Consider the following 22,481-nt stretch of genomic DNA (forward strand, 5'->3'; position numbering starts at 1 on the left):
ATCATTAAAGGAAAACCACTTTAGTTTCAAATTCTGGTGAACATAGAACATTTTGATTTGCTCATAAACATACTTTAAAAATTGTATTATGAAGAACCAAGATATGTAAGAAATATTGATACTATTAAATATTATCTATTTTTACTTAATTGCTTGGACTCAAGTAGGAAAATGTTTATAGTCAGTCACAGTCTGTTTGTGACCCCCTTCCCACCTTGGCATTCTCATATATAACTACTTCAAAATCTAGTAATTTATGAAAATGAGTACAAGTGATTAAGTTTGTGCTACATTAACCATATTTTATATTTTATCTGTATTTTTTTCTGGAAATGAGTTTGGATAGGTGATTTGTGTTTGATTATTAAAGCATTTCCCATGATGGTTATAGAGTTGAGAAGTAGACTTTGAGCAAATTAATAGCTATTTTCACAAAATACTGAATTTTTTAATGTGTCATAAGCTAATAGGAGAAAAGTAGGACTGTTTATAGTAGTTTAAACACTGTCCAGTCTCAGTAATTTTAAGAAACCTATTAATAGCTGAAGAAACCCTGATACTGGTTTTCAGAGCTATGAATTGCTAATTCAAGTTAACTATTACAAAATATTCAAACATGCCAGGTCAAGAATGTCAACTATTCTACATAGCAAATCATAAAACAAGCAATAAAACCACCTTCTCTGAAATCCCATTTACAAGTCAGATTATATTGCTTTTTTTCTGTCTGAACACATTTCTTCTGTGTGATGTTTTCCTTACAGGTCACATGCTGCATCATGTGAATATTGGACTCAAGGTCAAACAGTGTGTTCATCAGATTCCTTCTGTTACAATGGAAGCATCCATTCAGCCCATCACACGGACTGTCCTCCGAGTGACACTGAGCATCTGTCCTGATTTTACTTGGAATGATCAGGTAAAAGTGGAAAATATCTATATCAGTGGTCAGCAAAAATGTCTGTATTGCAGGTTTGACTATACCTCCTTACATCCGTCCTTAAGACATGATAGAAAACTCTAAAAAGAATACGTATTGAAGATTCATTTAAAGCATTGTAGTAATATTTACTATCATCCTCAAGAAAAATATGACATAATATATTAAAATGGCAACCAATGAGACCTCTTCATAACATCTTAGGTACCCTGAAAGTTCAACATTGAACAATAGGTTAGTGGATTCACTTTCTTAAAGACTTTGCGTAATTCTGTCTTCTTTAATTTTGTTATCTTCGTTTTTGCCAGCTCTACTTACTCTGTCATTTTATCCTACTAAAAAGTCAAGATTCTTTGTGGTAAAAGAGCCCTTTTAAAAATCCTAATATTTCTCAAACTATCAATCTCATCTTCTATTTTCCGTTAGATGTGTAGAAAGAGTATTCTGTTTTCCTCCTGGTCACCAGTTTCTTTCCTGCTGAGACTACTTTCTCAGTGATCACCAAAACCTAACTGGTTGCCATAATAATGACTTTTTCTGTTATTTTCCTTAGTTCTCTGAATATTCAGCACTATACATTGTCTTTCTTGAAAATGTCCTTCCTTGGCACCTATCACATTCCTGTTTCTGTGTTTACCTTTTATATTCTTTCTAAATCTTAGATGTTATGGTAACTATGTTTATAATTAGTCACATCTGGTTGTGACACCCTCCCCACCCTGGTATTCCAATACATAACTATTTCAGAATCTAATCGTTTATGAAAATATGTGCAAGGGTTGACCATATTTTATATTTTAGCTTTATTTTTCCATATATCATATATATGAAATCTTAAATATATATGTATTTAACGTGTACACACACACACATATGAAGTTCTACTCTGGATCCTCTTTCTAGTCTGTCAACATTTTTTAAGGTCTGTCTTTGCAGCAGTTGCTGTACAAAGACTACAGTAGAGTGGTGATTGTAGATACAAAAGTAAGTCAGTCTCAATCCTTTCTTTCAAGAAGCCAGTGGAGGAAGACAAGGAAATCCATAACTGTAATAGCAGTACCTTCTTTACATGGTTACTTTAAGTTTCTGATTTAGTATAAGTAAATATCTTCTACATTACCTGTCATTATTAATGTATCTTTAATACGAATTAATTTTATTCATCAATGTGCTTAAAAATTAACCAGCCATAGTCTTAAATCTACCACTGGTCTTAAACTGTCCTAACCAGTAATTTCTTCAGTTTTCTCATCTGTAAACATGCATAATAATAATAATAATTATCTTTCTCTCAAATTCTGTGAGAGCTAGATGATATAAAATTATATTTAATATTTCTGTAAACATTAAATTTTACATAAAATGTAAAATTAGTTAAGCCATACTCATATTTCATTTATATTTATAATAGAGGGTTTTTAAAATCCATAAAAGTTTTATTTCCCTTTTTTCACAGTTTTCTTCTGTCAGTATCCATAAAAAAATCTTCCACAGTTTGATTTAATTCATTAGTAAGATAGAGTACTTAATCATTTGTGTAAAGTCTTAACTTTAGCTCAGTTAGAATGCTATTGGCCGCAAGAATAGAAAACCTGACTTATCTCAAAGTGACTTATGCAAAAAAAATATATTATCTTCCACAATAAAATATCCACCAGTAGAATAGGCCCCAAAGGTGATTGACTCTATTTAATGCCATCATTTAGGGCCCATCTTTTTGCTGTCCTGACACTCTTGGCTACTTTCCAAATGTTTTCTGTGCTTCCTTGTTCACGTTTAACAGGGAAAGGTGAACACACCCCTACTTCATCAACCTAGAGCATGAACCATAAGACTTTTCCTCAGTCTGATTGGAATAGGATTGGCCATGTGCCTATCCCTTACCACAAGCTGTTTGTTATAAGGGGGATACTATAAGCTGATTGGCTTGGGCTATCCAAAATCATTCTGAGAGACAAGTCACCTTTTCCTGAGTCACATAATAGAGAGATGAACACTTAATAAGACTGGGCTTTGTTAGGAAAAAAAAAAGAGGGAGAAGAATGAGTACACAAAATACAGTATATCTCTCCAATGGAATATTATTTGTTAGTGAAAAAGAATGAAGTACTGTTACATGATAGAACATGAATGAACCTTGAGAACATGGTAAATGAAAAAAGCCAGTCACAGAGGACCACATATTATATGATTCCATTTATATAAAATCTCCACTACAGGCAAATCTTTATAAAGTAGATTGTTGTCAAGCTTGGAGGTTGGGACAATGGAGAAAGATAAGTAGTGACTGGAGATGGGTGCAAGGTTTCTTTTTGGGGGTAATTCTTAAATAAGATTATAGAGATGGTTGTAAAAGCTTTATAAAAACCATTGAAATGTATACTTTAAGTGAGTAAACTTTTTAATGTAAATTATATATCAGTAAAGCTGTTAGAAACAGAATAGGTGCTGGATTTGCAAACAACAATATCCCTTATTTGAGTTAAAATATACTTAGTATTAGAATATTATTTTTCCTCTAGGTCCATGGGACAGTAGGAGAACCTTGGTGGATTTGGGTAGAAGATCCTACAAATGATCATATTTATCATTCAGAGTATTTTCTAGTTCTGAAAAAACAGGTAAACATGGGTGTGTCTATTATTATGTTGCTATCATAGAAAGAAGAAAATATAAACTAAATAATTTCTGTTTTTACCTATTTCTTTGTAATTTCTTAGTGCCCTTAAAGCTTTATTTTTTTTTATGTTTCTGTTTGGTTTCAAAGGTAACAGGAATTGCATGTTATTATATTCATATATTCAGTGTGATCCTAGGTTGAGAAATTGAATTGTAATCTTTATCATGGTTCAAGGCGTAACCTGCACAGGAGTGAAATATGTCACATGGATGGGATAAATAATGTAATGCATAAATAAAATTAAATAAATAAAAATTAATACTTTAGATGTTACAAGAAATACTACAGAATATTGACTCACATTATGAAAAGAGCATTTTTAAAACATTTTCCATAAATCCTAAAAGAAAGACTCAATTTGATACTAGCATATTTTTAACTCTGATGCTTCATCCATGATTTCTCTTTTTATCAAAGAGAAAACAAGCTTTAGGCAGGGAACCCTGGGTAGATAGCAGTAGAATTTCACAGCAGTGTTTCTTTTCATGATTACCTTCTATTTATGCAAAGTTCTGTTATTCCACTTTAGGTCATGGTAAAATTTAAAGAAAAGTATTAAGTTAATAATTTGATAAAAATCATGAAGTTAAGTAATTTAATGAATAGAAATTTAGGAAATTCTGATAGTCAAACTAGTAATCTGTTAGTACATGATGATATACATATATCAATAATATAATCACGTTCATCTCACATATATCAATAATATAAATTATATATAAATTTTACTTTCTACAATATCAGATATCCTCAGAAGGGAACTACATATAAATTTCTGAAGTGCCTGAATATCTCAGCTATTTATTTATTTATTTATTTAAGATTTTATTTATATTTATTTATTTGACAGAGACACAGCGAGAGAGGGAACACAAGCAGGGGGAGTGGGAGAGGGAGAAGCAGGCTTCCCACTGAATGGGGAGCCCAATGTTGGACTTGATCCCAGGACCCAGGACCCTGGGATCATGACCTGAGTCGAAGGCAGCTGCTTAACAACTGAGCCATCTAGGTGCCCCTATCTCAGCTATTTAGAAACCCAAGATATTTTCTTGTTTAGTACCTGTTGGTGTAGATAGCATTTTCTTAACACTAGACTAAGAAGGCCTTTATGATATCAGAATATTCATATTCACCTGAGACTTTATTTCACATTAGGTCATTAGTAAAGAAGCTCAACTTCTGGTATTTACAATCCCTATTTTTGAGCCTTTGCCTTCCCAATACTACATCCGAGCAGTGTCTGATAGATGGTTAGGAGCTGAGGCTGTATGTATTATCAACTTTCAACATCTGATTCTACCAGAGAGACATCCTCCCCATACAGGTAACATATTGAATTGTAACTTGAATCATTGATATTGTTGTTGTTGTTGTTTGTTGTTTTATTTGTTTGTTTGTTTTTATTATTTTTTTATTAAAATATAATGTATTATTTGCTTCAGGGGTACAGGTCTGTGATTCATCAGTCTTACACAGTTCACAGCGCTCACCATAGCACATACCCTCCCCAATGTCCATCACCCAGCCACCCCATCCCTCCCACCCCACCTCCCCTAGAGCAATCTTCAGTTTGTTTCCTGAGACTTAGAGTCTCTTATGGTTTGTCTCCCTCTCTGGTTTCATCTTCTTTCATTTTCCCTCCCTTCCCCTTTGATTCTCTGTATTGTTTCTCAAATGCCTCAAATCAGTGAGATCATACAATAATTGTCTTTCTCCGATTGACTTATTTCACTTAGCATGATACCCTCTAGTTCCACATCGTTGCAAATGCCAAGATTTCAGTTTTTGATGGCTGCATAATATTCCATTGTGTATATATACCACATCTTCGTTATCCATTCAAATGTTGATGGACATCTAGGCTCTTTCTGTGGATTGGCTATTGTGGACATTGCTGCTTTAAACATTAAGGTGCACGTACCACTTCAGATCACTACATTTGTATCTTTGGGGTAAATACCCAGTAGTACAATTGCTTGTAGGGTAGCTCTGTTTTCAACTTTTTGAGGAACCTCCATATTGTTTTCCAGAGTGGATGCACCAGCTTGCATTCCCACCAACAGTGTAGCAGGGTTCCCCTTTCTCCGCATCCTCACTAACATCTATCGTTTCCTGACTTGTTAGTTTTAGCCATTCTGACTTCTGTGAAGTGGAATCTCATTGTGGTTTTGATTTGTATTTCCCTGATGCCTAGTGATATGGAGCATTTTTTCATCTGTCTGTGTCCATCTGGATGTCTTCTTTGCAGAAATGTCTGTTCATGTCCTCTGCCCATTTCTTGATTATATTATTTGTTCTTTGGGGGTTGAGTCTGACAAGTTCTTTATAGATTTTGGATACTAGCCCCTTATCTGATATGTCATTTGCAAATATCTTCTCCCATTCTGTCAATTATCTTTTGGTTTTGTTGACTGTTTCCTTTGCTATGCAAAAGCTTTTTATCTTGAAGTCCCAATAGTTCATTTTTATTCTTGCTTCCCTTGCCTTTGGCAATGTTTCTAGGAAGAAGTTGCTGTGGCTGAGGTTGAACAGGTAGCTGCCTATGTTCTCCTCAAGGATTTTTGGTGGATTCCTGTCTCACATTCAGGTCTTTCATCCATTTGAGTCTATTTTTGTGTGTGGTATAAGAAAATGGTCCAGTTTCATTCTTCTGCATGTGGCTTCTGCATGTCCCAACACCATTTGTTGAAGACACTGTCTTTTTTCCATTGGACATTTTTTTCCTGCCTGGTCAAAGATTAGTTGACCATAGCATTGAGGGTCCATTTCTGGGCTCTCTATTACATTCTATTCATCAATGAGTCTGTTTTTGTGCCAGTACCATACTGCCTTGATGATTACAGCTTTGTAATAGACCTTGAAGTCCAGAATTAGAAATAAAGGCTTTAAATGATGGTGATGCCACCAGCTTTGGTTTTCTTTTTCAACATTCCTCTGGCTATTCCAGGTCTTTTCTGGTTCCATGTAAATTTTAGGATTATTTGTTCTATTTCTTTGAAAAAAGTTGATGGTATTTTGATAAGGATTGCATTAAATGTATAGATTGCTTTCGGTGGTGTAGACATTTTCACAATATTTGTTCTTCCAATCCATGAGCATGGAATGTTTTTCCATTTCTCTGTGTCTTCCTCAATTTCTTTCCTGAGTATTCTATAGTTTTCTGAGTACAGATTCTTTGCCTCTTTGGTTAGATTTATTCCTAGATATCTTATGGTTTTCATGCAATTGAGATCCTTAATTTCTCTTTCTTCTGTCTTCTTGTTGGTGTATAGATTTTATACATTGATTTCTGTGCATTGATTTTATATCCTGACATTTTATGGAATTCCTGGATGAGTTCTAGCACTTTTGGAGTGGAGTCTTCTGGGTTTTCCACATAAAGTATCATATCATCTGCAGACAGTGAGTTTGACTTCTTTGCCAATTCAGATGCCTTTTATCTCTTTCTATTGTCTGATTGCTGAGGCTCTGACTTCTAGTTCTGTATGGAATAGCAGTGGTGATAGTGGACATCCCTGCCATGTTCCTGACCTTAGTGGAAAAGCTCTCAGTTTTTCCCCATTGAGAACAATATTCACTGTGGGTTTTTCATAGATGGCTTTAAGGATATTGAGGTATGTACCTTCTGTCCCCACACTGTGAAGAGTTTTGATCAAGAAAGGATGCTGTACTTTGTCAAATGCTTTTTCTGCATCTATTGAGAGTATCATATGGTTCTTACTCTTTCTTTTATTGATGTATGGTATCACATTGATTAATTTGCATTTGTTGAACTAACCTTGCAGCCCAGGTATAAATCCCACTTGATCATGGTGAATAATCCTTTTAATGTACTGTTAGATCCTCTTGGCTAGTATTTTGGTGAGAATTTTTGCATCTGTGTTCATCAGGGATATTGGTCTGTAATTCTCCTTTTTGATGTGGTCTTTGTCTGGTATTGGGATCAAGATAATGCTGGCCTCGTAAAATGAGTTTAGAAGTTTCCCTTCCATTTCTATTTTTTGGAACAGTTTCAGGAGAATGGGTAGTAATTCTTCTTTAAATGTTTAGTAGAATTCCCCTAGGAAGTCGTCTGGCCCTGGGCTCTTATTTCTTGGGAGATGTTTGATTTATAGGTCTGTTCAGTTTTTCTATTTCTTCCTGGCTCAGTTTTGGTAGTTTATACGTCTCTAGGAATGCATTCATTTCTTTCAGATTGTCTAATTTGCTTGCATATAGTTGCTCATAATGTGTTCTTTTAATTGCTTGTATTTCTTTGGTGTTGGTTGTGATATCTCCTCTTTCATTCATGATTTTACTAATTTGGATCCTTTCTCTTTTCTTTTGGATAAGTCTGGTCAGGGGTTTATCAATCTTATTAATTCTTTCAAAGAACCAACTCCTAGTTTTATTGATCTGTTCAACTGTTCTTTTGGTTTCTAATTCATTGATATCTGCTATGATCTTTTTTATTTCTCTTCTTCTTCTCCTAGGTTTAGGCTTTATTTGCTGTTCTTTCTCCAGCTCCTTTAGGTATAGGGTTAGGTTGTGTATTTGAGACCTTTCTTGTTTCTTGAGAAAGGCTGTAGTGCTACATCCCAATGATTTTGAACAGTTGTGTTTTCATTTTCATTTGTTTCCATGATTTTTAAAAAATTCTTCTTTAATTTCCTGGTTGACCCATTGATTCTTTAGTAGAATGCTCTTTATCCTCCATTTATTTGTGTTCTTTGCAACTTTCCTCTCATGACTGAGTTCTAGTTTCAAAGCATTGTGGTCAAAAATATGCAGGGAATGATCCCAATCATCTGGTACGATTGAGACCTGATTTATGACCCAGGACATGATCTGTTGTGGAGAATGTTCCCCGTGCACTAGAGAAGAATGTGTATTCTGTTGCTTTGGGATGGAATATTCTGAATAAATCTGTGAAATCCATTTGGTCCAGTGTGTCATTTAAAGCCTTTATTTCTTTGTTGATCTTTCATTTAGATGATCTGTCCATTTCAGTGATGGGTTGTTAAAGTCCCCTACTATTATTCTTTTATTGTCGATGTGATTCTTTGATTTTGTTATTAATTGGCTTATTTAATTGCTGCTCCCATGTTAGGGGCATAGATATTTAAAATTATTTGATCTTCTTGTTGGATAGACCCTTTAAGTATGATATAGTGTCCTTCCTCATCTCTTATTACAGTCTTCAGTTTAAAATCTAATTTGTCTGATATAAGGAGTGTTGCCCCAGCTTTCTTTTGATGTCCATTAGCATGATAAATGGTGTTCCACTCGTTCACTTTAAATCTGGAGGTGTATATGGGTCTAAAATGGGTCCCTTGCAGATAGCATATTGATGGGCCTTTTTTTTTTTTTTTATCCAATCTGGTACCCTGTGTCTTTCGATTGGGGCATTTAGCCCATTTACATTCAGGGTAACTATTGAAAGGTAATGGATTTAGTACCATTGTATTGCTTGTAAGGTGACTGTTACTGTATATGGTCTCTGTTCCTTTCTGGTCTACGTTCCTTAAGGCTCTCTCTTTTCTTAGAGGACCCTTTCAATATTTCCTGTAGAGCTGGTTTGGTGTTTGCAAATTCATTTAGTTTTGTTTGTCTAGAAGCTTTTTATCTCTCCTTCTATTTTCAATGACAGCCTAGCTGGATATAGTATTCTTGGCCGCATATTTTTCTCATTTAGTGCTCTGAATATATCATGCCTGTCATTTCTGGTCTTCCAGGTCTCTGTGGATAGGTCTGCTGCCAATCTAGTATTTCTACCATGGTGAGTTACAGACCTCCTGTCCCTGGAGCTGCTTTCAGGATTTTCTTTGTCTCTGAGACTTGTAAGTTTTACTGTTAGATGATGGGGTGTGGACCTATTTTTATTGATTTTGAGGGGACTTCTCTGTGCCTCCTGGATTTTGATGCCTGTTTTCTTCCCCAAATTGAGGAAGTTCTCTCTATGATTTACTCCAATATACCTTCTGCCTTTCTCTTTCTTCTTCTTCTGGGATCCCAATTATTCTAATATTGATTGTCTTATGGTATCACTTATCTCGAATTCTTCCCTCATGATCCAGTAGTTGTTTATCTCTCTTTTTCTTAGCTTCTTTATTCTCCAGCATTTGGTCTTCTATATCACTAATCTCTCTTTTGCTTCATTTATCCTAGCAGTTAGACCCTCCATTTTTTATTGCACCTCATTAATAGCCTTTTTGATTTTGAATTGGTTAGATTTTAGTTCTTTGATTTCTCTAGAAAGGAATTATCTATTATCTTCTATGCTTTTTTCAGGTCCAGCTAGTATCTTTATAATCATCATTCTGAACTCTAGTTCTGACATCTTATTAATGTCCATATTGATTAGGTCCCTGCCAGGTAGTACTGACTCTTGTTCTTTTTTTTTTTTTTTTTTTTTTTGAGGTGAATTTTCCTGTTTTGTCATTTTGTCCAGAAGGACAGATGAATGAGAGAACAAAAATGCTAAAAGGGTAACAATGACCCCCCAAAATATACACTAAACAAATGAGGAGAGACCCAAAACTGGGGGGAAAGAGAGGGGGGAAAAAAGAAAAGGACATGATTTGGCTGGTGAATGGAGCAGATCCACACACTAGATTTTAGATGTATTTTGGTCTTTTAGAAGGAACTGCCTCCCAAAATTTTAAAGAAAGAAAACATATATACAAAAATAAGGGTAAATATGATGAAGGGATGGAATATGACTGTAAAGATGAAAATTAAAAAAGATTTTTAAAAAGGAATTGATAAGTTGGTTGAAAAAAGAAAGGAAAAAATTTTAAAAAAGAAAAAGGGAGAAAGAATGTGATCAGGTGGGAGACTGGAACAAGGCCATACACTAGATTTAGGGTACATTTTGGTCTGTTAGAAGAAACTGTATCCCAAAATTTTAAAGAAAGAAAACTTATATATATGCTAAAAAAATAAGGTTAAATACAATGAAGGGATAGAATATGACCGTAAAAAGGAAAATTTTTAAAGATTTTTTTAAAAAAGAATTTATAAGATAAGATGTTGAAAAAGGAAAGAAGAAAAATTCAAAAAGAATAGAAAAAAATTGAATTAAAATGTTAACTTTGATAAACCTGGCGATTCATAGACCTGTACCCCTGGGGATAAAAAATATTATATGTTTATAAAAAATTTTAAAAAAATGTTAACTTTGAAAGACTAAAGAATCATGGGGAAAAGGCCATGAATTCTATGTGCTGTGTTCCCCTAGTGCTAGAATTTTGCAGTTCTCATTGATCAGCAAACTTGGTCTTAGCTGATGTTTTTGCTGATCTTCTGGGGAGAGGGCCTGTTGCAGTGATTCTCAAATGTCTTTGCCCAAGGCGGAATTGCACCATCCTTGCCAGGGACCTGGCTAAGTAATCTGCTCAGGTTTGCTCTCAGTAGCTTTTGTTCCCTGAAGGCTTTCCCTATAGCTTTGGAGGACGGGAATGAAAATTGTGGTCTCCCAATCTCTGGCCCTGGAGGAGCTGAGAACTCGGGGCCCCACTCCTCAGTGGGCCCTCAGAGAAAAGCAATCACTCCTGTCTCCCTGGTCTCCAGCCTCACTCCGTGAGCACCTAGCCTATGACCGAGCATTTCTCTCTCTGGCATATGATCCTGTTTGGAGTCTCCAAACCAAGTAGATTCCTATGGTGTGCTCTCATGCTGCTCTTACTAAGGGAGGAAAGGGAGTCTGACCGGATCTGCCACTTTTTGGATCTCTGCTCAAGAGTAGTGGCCCAGCTGTGCTGTAGATCATTGTTTATGGCAACCCCGAGCTGAGAGCCCACTCCTCAGGTCCATTTTTGCAGCCGGCTTCTCCATTCTGATACTTAGGAGCTCTGCCTCACTCAGGCATCCCCAGTCTTTCTGTGACCCCAAGGGTCCTATGACTACAATGTCCCTGCAAGGGTTCCGCCCAGCTCAGCCACTAGAGCAACGTCCCTCTGTAGAGCAGACATCTAAAAGTTCTGATTTTGTGCTCCACTGCTCTATCACTTGCCAGTAGCCAGCTGACGGAGGCTACTAACCCCCTGCAGTCTGTCTTCCCAAATATCACCATGAATTCATGTCTCTGTAAGGTCCTACCTTCCAGAAAGTGGTCGTTTTTCTGTTCTCAGAATTGCTGCTAATTCTTTTCTTCAATCTCCTGTTGAGTTTATAGGTGTTCAGAAGTTTTGATAACTAGCTGAATTCCTGAGACCAGACACAATTTAGGTCTCCTACTCCTCCGCCATCTTGCTTTTCCTGTGATATTGGTGTTTTTTTTTTCTTTTTTAAATAGCTTTATTGAGATACAATTCACATATCACACAGTTCACCCTATAACTTAAATAAGGTATACAATTAAAAAATCTATATACAATTAAACTTTTTTATTATTGATTGATGTAGTACCTTTAAGTATAACTTTATGATGAGTACCACTATGTTGGAATGAGTGTATTGTTGTTTTAATTAAAGTTGCAAGTGTCTGTGCTTTAAAGTTGTCTAAATCCGAATCAGAACCCAACTCATTTAGTCAATATAGTTTGAAAAAAGACCTTCTAAAATCAAATCTGTGTATACATTTGGTAGAACTTAATAGCAGACCTTCATTTTGTTTGAGTTCAAAAGACATTAAGCCTAGTCCAATTCTCATAGCTATAACAAGGGGGAGACTCACTACTTCTGTATTATTATGTCTTCATATTTATATTTTTAAAGGATTTTATTTATTTATTTGAGAAAGAGAGAGATTAAGAGAATGAGTGGGAGGAGAGGCAGAGGTAGAAGCAGACTCCCTGAAGAGGAGGGAGCCCAGTGTGGCACTTGATCTCAGGACCCTGGATCATGATATGAGCCAAAGGCAGACACTTAACTGATTGAGCCAGTGAGGCACCCACCTTCATCTCTGTTTTATATATAATCATTACAATCCATATCCCCTTCCTTCCCATTGCAAGTCTTATTTGTCATTTAATCTGTGCTCTTTGGGAAACTTTTGAGGTATCCTTTTTGTTTGCATTTGTTGCTATTTACTTAAACTTATTTCTAGTGTGTTAAATGAATTAAAGTGAATCATAGGTTCTTTTTCTTCCCTATAGTGTGCTTCTACACCAAAAGAAAAAAAAGAAAAGCTAATATTAAGGAGTCAGGTTATGATATCACTGCAGAATGGATTCATGATACCTCAAGTCATCCATCCTACAAACAATGTATACCCTTTATATTAGTTCTCTTCCCCCACTCTAATATGATAAAAGGGAATATGGTAATCTGCAATATCATGTAACAGTTTTTCATTGTCAAAACTAACAAAAATTCATTTTTAGATTTTTGTAACATGAGGAAGAATCTTTATATTTTGACTTATTAAGAAGCAGAATTTCATGAATAAATGTTTATATTGGTACTTTTAAGTGCCCTCCATTCTATTTTTAAAATATCTTTAGAGTAAGCTAATAATTTAGTATATTAAGTGTATTTCTTGTTGAGAATTCATAATTAATGATTTCAAGAGGGCCTTAATTTAGAGAAAAATAAAGGCTGTTCTTTTCATGTAATTCCTCTGAAGACAAATTATTTTCAAAATAAAAATATTATTCCTTACTACTTTTAATGAATACATCTTTTAACAGTCCTTTGGGAAATGAAAACAGGCATTAATGTGATTTTAATCTTTGCCATTTTTTGTCAAATGTATACCTTGTTTATTACCTTAGCATATCTTAAAAAGAAATACTTTAGACTACAGCTTAAAACAACTTTGATACCTTGACAGAACTAAAAAGTTTGTCAACATAGGGAAATAATGAGTTTGCAGTGTCTACCAATACACTCATTAAAGAGGACCTTTCTGTTTTTCTTCCATCAAATAGACTTATATGTAATACCTAGAATCTCAAAATATGTAAAAATGTTTGTTGCTTTAATTTTAAAGTATATGGTACCATCATTACTACTAAATCTCGAGTGCGGTATTTGATTTTAATATGCATTAACATTGTATATTAATGCTCATTTAATCACTTCTCTGTTGAGTGGCAAAGCTCATATCACCCTATTTATATAATTAGTTGGCTTCTGACTACACTTTAAAAAGCAGTAAATGTACCACCGTGACATCTTAGTGGATATTAGAAATGCATGATGTAACCTCAATGATTCCCAGCTCTATTTGGCTGAGGGTGGGAGTGGGTGTGTGTTTATGTGAGTGTGTGTAGGCACCCCATTGAGCCTAAATCAAACAAGAAAATTCTTCACATTTCATAGAAGTGAATCATCACAATTTAGTATTATTAGCATATACCAAAATGTTTATTTTTCCTATTAAGAATATGTCTATGCTTTGGTTAACATTGCAAGTTGAGACTTCCTCCCTTCTTGATTTTCAGTGCTACAGAAAATTTAGGAGATTGTAATCTGCTACAAAAAATTTATGCAGTTGCCTCTTAATTACCTATGTAATAGAGTAAAGCTGCTGAGCTAAAATAATATTTTTAAAATAACTTTTCTATCTTTAAGTACAATTTTTTTTTAAGATTTTTATTTATTTGTTTGACAGAGAGATCACAAGTAGGCAGAGAGGCAGGCAGAGAGAGAGGGGGAAGCAGGCTCCCCGCTGAGCAGAGAGCCCAGTACGGGACTCAGTCCCAGGACCCTGAGATCATGACCTGAGCTGAAGGTAGAGGCTTAACCCACTGAGACACCGAGGCGCCCCTAAGTACAATTTTTGAGAATTCTCTACACTTTCCATTTTGAAACTGTACTATGAACAGCTCACACAGATACAGACCACCATGTCCTCTTACAGATTTTTTTTTCCTCCTTATTCAAACTTCATATGAAGTTTGAAGATGAAGTGGAATCATCCTCCATGAAAGAATCCTGAGAGTAAAATTGCCTTCCAGTTTTCTAACTGATAACTTTTCTGTATTATGGGAAAATACAGTGTCAAGTTCAAGAACGTGTAACTTCATTTCTCTAAATCATTTTAACTGTCTAATCTCCTAGACCTCTAGTTTATGTAATGAGATACAACTAAATTCGTTTCTTTCCATGTTTTCTCAGTGCAGTTCTTTTTACCCATTCATTCTCTTATTTGAAACTCCCCCCTAAGCTTTTTCCTGTAATTATTTAAGTATATTTTAGTTTTTATTGACTAAACGAATAGCTCATTCAGGCATTCTGGTTTGGTCATTTTTCTAACAGATCAAAGGAAATTTATTATTGGTAACCATTTTGGTACTGCAGTTTGCAGTTGGTTTTCCTTTTTCTACAGATTGGGCTAAATTTAATTTTCTTCTACACCACGCATATTTTCATATACCCATCGCTCAAATTAGTTTCCTGATTGGAAAAGAGCCATATAGTGATATTAGTGTTGGTATATGGGGAACTCTGCCAGAAGAGTGTCCAATACATCAAAATTATAAATGTGCTAACAGGGAGAAAAAAAGATCTGTAACTGGTATATTAAAATTTATGTTAAGCCTTTTTTTCCCCCTTCCAATGAATTAAAGATTGTTATAATTTATCCCTGAGAGACAGTGTTTCGTATTGTCCATTCTTTCCAGTTATGGTTGTACCTGTTTCGTCTTTTCAGAATTACTGGATCTTCAGCCTTTACCAATTACAGCCTTGGGATGTGAGGCATATGAAGCCCTGTACAACTTTAGCCACTTCAACCCTGTGCAGACACAGATATTTCATACACTGTATCACACAGACTGTAATGTCCTACTTGGAGCACCCACTGGATCAGGAAAGACTGTTGCTGCCGAATTAGCCATTTTCAGAGTCTTCAACAAGTACCCTACTTCGAAGGTCAGTTTGAAGGAATCACATGCTTACATTAAATTGGAAAACACAGTCCATCGTCTGTAAACTAGCCCCTTCTAAACACACAGCAAGACTCAATGAGTAGATTTGTCCCTCTCTTCGTGAATTTTCCGGGGGAACCAGATCAGCATTAGAATAACTGGCCAGAAAAATTTTATCTTAAACTTTGGAGTCCTCTAGTTGGGTTTCTAATGTACATGTCAGTTTGCACATGTCCTTTCCTCATTGTAAGGTACCTCATTCATAGCCATATTTATAAGATAAATAATGACTTATAATCAAATCCTTTTACTATAAAAGAAATGCTAATACTTTAACAAATACAGTTTGGTTATATGCATGAAATACAGAGGCAGTTTTTATTCCACATTTCTGCAAATGGCCACATTATTGATGGAAAATAACATGGTGAGTCAAATAAGAATTGATTTTATGCTTTCTTGAAATATGAAGTACATACTCATAGTTTAGAAGTGTTATTTTTCAAGAAAGCTAATTCATACATTGTGATTGGAATTATATGGTATTTTCCTTATCATTTATTATTTTAGAAATGTTTTAACTTCTTTTTCAGTGATTTTCAATTAGTGGCTTTTCTTCCCTGCTTAACTTGAAGTTTTCCTACTTCTCAGTCTATTTTGTGGTTATCAGTCCATTATAGGACATGCTAATACAGCAGTAGAGCTCACCTCTAAATTTGAAATATTTTTTAAAGGAAAGAATTTTTTCATGAAACAATCTCTATGTCAGTTAGGATTATTAAAGACCAATTGTTGCTGTTATTAAAAAGGTAGAATACCTAAAATGTGTGATTGTCCTCTTCCATAAAATCTGCATTAAAATTTAAATGATATTTATCTCTCTTTAGAATTTCAAAAGTAGTAACCTTTTTCATGGAAGAGTTAAAATTCACATAATTTTTTATCATAATACCAGGGAAAACTTTTATTTTCATCAGAATATAAAATACCTAAAGAAAATACCTTCATTGTTTTTTTTAAATATTTAAAATTTTCTATGTCTACATTTTTATGACAGTAGACATTTTTATGTCTACAGTATTATATTTCTGTCCTACTTTGAATACAGGTAGTCTGAGCAAGTAAATGACTGTTTCCATTATTTGAAATTTTAGTCTTTTCAGTAGTAAAAGATATATTTTTAAACCACACTGTCATATGTAGATGGAGTTTACCTTTATTTGAAAATGTTGTCACTATTTTCATGAGGTCTTTTTACCCTCCCCTCCCTTCTCAGGCAGTATATATTGCACCCTTAAAAGCCCTGGTACGTGAAAGAATGGATGATTGGAAAGTTAGAATAGAAGAAAAACTTGGCAAAAAGTAAGTTCTTGCTTATTCAGAAGCTATGCTTTGAATAATCTAAAAGGACCAACAAGTAAAAGATTTGCATTGGGGCACCTGGGGGGCTCAGTGGGTTAAGCCTCTGCTTTCAGCTCGGGTCATGATCTCAGGGTCCTGGGATGGAGCCCCGCATTGGGCTCTCTGTTCTGCGGGGAGTCTGCTTGCCCCTCCCTCTCTGCCTGCCTCCCTGCCTACTTGTAATCTCTCTCTGTCAAATAAATGAATAAAATCTTTAAAAAAAATTTTTTTTTGCATAAACCTGTTGAATGCTTTTACAGTGATTTTCGTAGTCTTTTATTTCAAGGTGTTGTCATTAGTGTTTAAATGTTAGCAATATTCCCGTTGTTTTAATATTGAAAAATGAAGTTCTTCAATTATTTAATAGGAATACTTTAATTTGGCAAGATAATTTTCTCAAAATTTTTAAATTCTAAAACAAAAGTAAATTTTATCTCTTAATTTTCCTTCATATCATTCAGAGTAACTCCCAGGAACCATGTAGAGGGCATTTTGCATGTAAACAATTTATAGGAAAATAGAAATCCGTGTGAAGAACCTGACTTTTCAAAAAGTGTTTTAACATTGCACAAGTTTATTCATTGTGGTATTATTTTTAATAACAAGATTGCAGGTAACCTGAGTGCCTAATAGAACATGACTGAATTAATTATGGTACATTTACACAATGCAAAATATTCTATCATCCTATAAAGAACAAACTTTATATACTGAATGATCTCCAGAGATACTATAGAAAATGTTTTTAAGTACAATATTCTATCACTTATTTTTTTAATGGTAGGGAATATAAATATGTGACTGCTTTGGAACAAGAACCAGGTAATTGGAAGATAGACATGTTACAGAGACTGCTCACCACACATTGACCCATACAAATATATTACATATTCAAAATAATGAATATAATGTAAAAATAAAACTGAATAAAAATAAGCAGAAGCTTTGGGAACACTGTACTTGGGAAACTAATCTTGCCCCCTTTTGTTTTTTGAGGATTAAGACAGATGTAAAAATTATTCAGTGGTTACCTGAAATTTAGAGTTGGCCTCCAGACCCACTTCCTCTCTGTAAAACTGGGGTCTTCTTATTTTTTTTATCATGTTCAGCTAGCCACTGTATAATACATAATTAGTTTTTGATATAGTGTTCAATGATTCATTAGTTAAGTATAACAACCAGTGCTCATCACAGCTTGTGCTCCCTTCAATACCCATCACTCTGTTACCCCCCCATCCCCCTCCCCTCTGAAATCCGCAGATTATTTCTCGGGGTTCATAGTCTCTCATGGTTCATCTCCCTCTTGATTTCTCCCCCTTTGGATTTCCAAAAACAAACAAACAAACAAACAAAACTGGGGTCTTCTTAGAATGAGATAACACTATATTTGCCTCAGCGTATGCTGTTTATGTCCTATTATGGTTTAATTGCCTGTAATATCTATAGAAAAAAGAAATGAGGCTTACACATAATTATATTCTTAATGAATACCTCTTTTGTCTTAATAAGTTAACACTTTCCCTTATTAGAAAGGTGTTTATTCTAACATACGGAGAAGGAAGTATGAGTTCAACTCTATAAAAACTTATAGGGCAGAGACTTTGTAAACATAATCACAGCAAAGGTTGACACCTTCACATATCTGCATAAAAGTTAGATTATCAGTGATTTAAATTTACACATTCTCTTAAAATTCCTAAGAAACATATTTTGGCCTTGACTCACAGAAACTTTCAGAAATCAAAGGGAGATAAAATGGTGTTAAGCATTATACAATTTTATTTTAAAAGGCATTTTTGCCTTTCCAAGGTCATGTGTCATCTGAGAAAAGAATCATTTTTCTTCCTTTCCAGAGTTATTGAACTAACCGGGGATGTGACTCCCGATATGAAATCCATTGCTAAGGCTGACCTTATCGTCACTACACCAGAGAAGTGGGATGGAGTCAGTAGAAGCTGGCAGAATAGGAACTATGTGAAGCAGGTCACTATTCTGATCATCGATGAGATCCATCTGCTTGGTGGGTACCATGCTACCTGACACCAGTTTACACATTTTGACTCTCACATGTGCAGCAGCCAGCATCAGGACCTGTTAAATGATTAACATGTATTATTCCTATTTCCTAGGGGAGGAAAGAGGCCCTGTTCTAGAAGTCATTGTATCTCGAACAAATTTCATCTCCTCGCACACAGAAAAACCTGTTAGAATAGTTGGACTATCTACCGCATTAGCTAATGCTAGAGACCTTGCTGACTGGCTCAATATTCATCAGGTATGTGGAAGATTGATAAATAAGCCTTTGATACTGTGGCATAGGTGGCTGTATTAAGGAGGCACTATAACATTATAAACTTAAATATAAAAATGGAAAATGATTTCTTTCTCATTTTCACTGCAGATGGGCTTATTCAACTTCCGACCATCAGTACGTCCAGTTCCACTGGAAGTTCACATTCAAGGCTTCCCAGGTCAACATTACTGTCCTCGTATGGCTAGTATGAATAAGCCTACATTTCAAGGTAAGCTTCAGGCCCTTGGAATGAAATAGCAGCCATTTTGTACGATAGCCTTTAAATGCATTCCATATAATTTGGGTTTCTTTGAACGGGTAATACTGCTCCAGCTTCTACAAATGTAGGTTATGCCTCCGCTGTTAAGGCATAAAAATGTATGTTGAATTAAATTTTGAAAATTAGAGAGATTTCATATATGATACTATCTTGGAAGTAGAGAAAAAATGTATGTATTTTTTTAAAGTAATTAAATAATTCTTTATTAAGTTATTTTCTTACAGTAGTAGCGTGAACAAATGATAAATAGGAGCTATAAGTGTAAAAAATACCACATAATCTTTACCAGAAAGCATAAAACTTACGAATTTTAGTACTTTTTTTAAACAATGCTTCTGTTTTTGTGTTTTGTTTTATTTTTTTGGTTTTCCTTTTCTAACAATTTAGGCAAGCAAGAAAGATTTAAGAATAACACTCCTATTTTATTGAAACATGTTTTGTTTAGGCTGCATAAGGGATATTTATTATATCAATTAAAAATAACCTCCAAGGGGCGCCTGGGTGGCTCAGTGGGTTAAGCCGCTGCCTTCGGCTCAGGTCATGATCTCAGGGTCCTGGGATCGAGTCCCGCATCGGGCTCTCTGCTCGGCAGGGAGCCTGCTTCCCTCTCTCTCTCTGCCTGCCTCTCTGTCTACTTGTGATCTCTCTCTGTCAAATAAATAAATAAAAATCTAAAAAAAAAAAAAAAAAAAAAAAGAAAAATAACCTCCAAAATAAATTCTCTAATGTGAACTGCTGTTGATTGTGAGGTGACAGTTGTGAGGTGACTTTTTAGCTGCTGTAATTAGCCTTATGACAGAAGCAAAGTATTGATTGTGAACTGGAGACCAATCTTGGCAGTTCGGATTATTTACACCTCCACAGAAGCATTGTATAAAATCACTAATGAACAATAAATCTGCCATGAGCTGTTCAGCCACACCTGTTCTTGCAGCAGCAAAAATCCATTAAATGTTGAGGTTTAAAAAAGAGACAGATTCATTCATGATTATGTGTACAAATGATACCAATATTGCACTAATATGTGTATTTTAAACATTGTATTTCTAATATGATTTATCAGAGCATTACCATTTATATTCTGTAAGATTCGGATAAACTGTGAGTGAGAAATAACATGAATGAATTTATTTTTTATGGTATGTATTCTGATTGCTTGTATTTATTTAAGGAATGGCCAGTTGCATACCAGTGATTGAAACGAAGCATTTTGTGTTCTATAAATCAATAGTAATAACTGAAATACTTACACTTCTCTAGATGTATCAGTACAGTAGCTGTCCTTATAAACTATTTATTATACTGTAGCATATCACTATATTTCTTTGAGTTTAGAAATATGATTTAATGATAGCTTCATTTCTCACTCTTAGGGCATACATATAGTCAAGGTCATGTCAACATTTTTGTTACAAACCTTGTTTCTTAACCCATAAGAAGAAATTCTGAAACTCACATTTCAAACAAGAAACTATAGGAAGGTTGAACTTTTATATAAAACTTTTACATATCTCTGTTTTAAGAGACCTATGTACACATAAGGATAAATTTTACTTGTGCCAGCTTATGAGCATTTTGGAGCCAAGGTATAGTAAAGAAATCTTGTTTCCAGTTAGGTCACATGATTTATGTGGCTCTCGAGGTAATTTTTTCTTTCAGTCTTATTACTCAGGTTTCAAACCATTCATTTCCTCTTCTGTGTGTCTGTTTCAAACCATTCATTTCCTCTTCTGTGTGTCTACCATCCGTGTGCCATCAGCCACATACAGATTCAGGCACGGTGTTCTCTGCAGCTCTCATCCACATTCTCTTATCTTTCCACTTGAAACCTTACACATGTTTTGGGAAAACAGAAGACCTTCATTTGACATATCTCTGGTTAGTTTGTTGATACAAACTCTCAATTATTCCATCGACTGGTAATGACAGCAATAAAATGAATTTTTGTGGCTTTTCTTACAATTTTCATCACTCTGCAGGACTTGACTCTCTCCCCCAGATGCCAGGACCAATTAACTCTGTAATATCATTGCTTAGGCAAGCAGAAACACAACGCTGAAAACTCAACCTTAGATTGAATATTCGTATACAGCTGTCACTAGACAGTAGCAGGTTTTATAAGTGTTACCTTCCTCAGCAACTCAAAATAGAACTGAGACCTGACACAGTTAAATTTCCCCTGTCCAAGCAATGTACTCCCCTCAGTGGGTTCAGCTACCTTCTCTTTCCTACCATTTTTCTAATATGCTGTCAGGTCCAGGTAGTACCACAAACAATGCAGAATTTGATGATCAAATTAAGAATTCACTTAAATCACTTAGTTTCATGCATCCATTTGATATCCTAATGATGTGCATATTATGGTAGAAGTAGCTTATCCTTTTATTTTCCACAACTTTTCAATAGCAATTAGAAGCCATTCTCCAGCCAAACCTGTTTTGATATTTGTCTCATCAAGACGTCAAACTCGTCTTACTGCTTTGGAATTGATAGCCTTTCTGGCTACTGAAGAAGATCCAAAGCAGTGGTTGAATATGGACGAAAGAGAGGTAAGCAATCTATTTTTTTTCTATTTCTTACACATGTCAAATTAGTTTGTATTTAATATAATGGAAATTACATATTTAATGATGTTTAGTTTTAAGCTATACTAAAAATTTAGTATAATGTTACAGAAATTTAGGGAAAAGGTAGGAAATGCATAATACTGCCACCTTAACAGTATTAATGTTTTGATGTATTTTCTTCTAATATGTTCCTGGTGAATATTTACTTTGATATCCATATTTGTTTCCATATGTCTTCCCTTTAACATCATCACCTATGTATATTATAATAATTATATTTGTTTTTCTACTGGAGTGTTCACTGCCCTCATGGAACTTAGAAACAATTTTGCAAAATTGACTTTCTATAAAATATATAATAACATCACCATTTTCAAAAATTTAGAAAACGCTAAATGTAAAAATTAAAAACCTGTTTTTATCCTTTAACCAAGTAGTAACCATCATTAAAATTGGAAGCAACTATAATTTTTTATGTCTGCATAATTGTAGTCTATTATGTGGCTACCCCATTAAATAAATAAC

General features: G+C 34.7%; 1 protein-coding gene across 1 annotated transcript in view; it reads left to right on the top strand.

Moving 5' to 3' along the window:
- LOC111158253 (activating signal cointegrator 1 complex subunit 3) overlaps window positions 1-22,481 on the top strand; it is a 362,572-nt gene that overhangs the window by 212,522 nt on the left and 127,569 nt on the right. Inside the window, exons 22-30 of the mRNA XM_022520163.1 lie at window positions 765-919; window positions 3,463-3,561; window positions 4,776-4,944; window positions 15,199-15,419; window positions 16,692-16,777; window positions 18,670-18,836; window positions 18,946-19,091; window positions 19,218-19,338; window positions 21,796-21,938. Coding sequence (XP_022375871.1) covers window positions 765-919; window positions 3,463-3,561; window positions 4,776-4,944; window positions 15,199-15,419; window positions 16,692-16,777; window positions 18,670-18,836; window positions 18,946-19,091; window positions 19,218-19,338; window positions 21,796-21,938 — 1,307 coding nt within the window. The remainder of the gene's footprint in view (window positions 1-764; window positions 920-3,462; window positions 3,562-4,775; window positions 4,945-15,198; window positions 15,420-16,691; window positions 16,778-18,669; window positions 18,837-18,945; window positions 19,092-19,217; window positions 19,339-21,795; window positions 21,939-22,481) is intronic.

The sequence above is a fragment of the Enhydra lutris genome, unplaced genomic scaffold, assembly GCF_002288905.1.
Source record: "Enhydra lutris kenyoni isolate GAN:26980312 unplaced genomic scaffold, ASM228890v2 scaffoldscaffold58, whole genome shotgun sequence".
Lineage (NCBI taxonomy): Eukaryota > Metazoa > Chordata > Mammalia > Carnivora > Mustelidae > Enhydra > Enhydra lutris.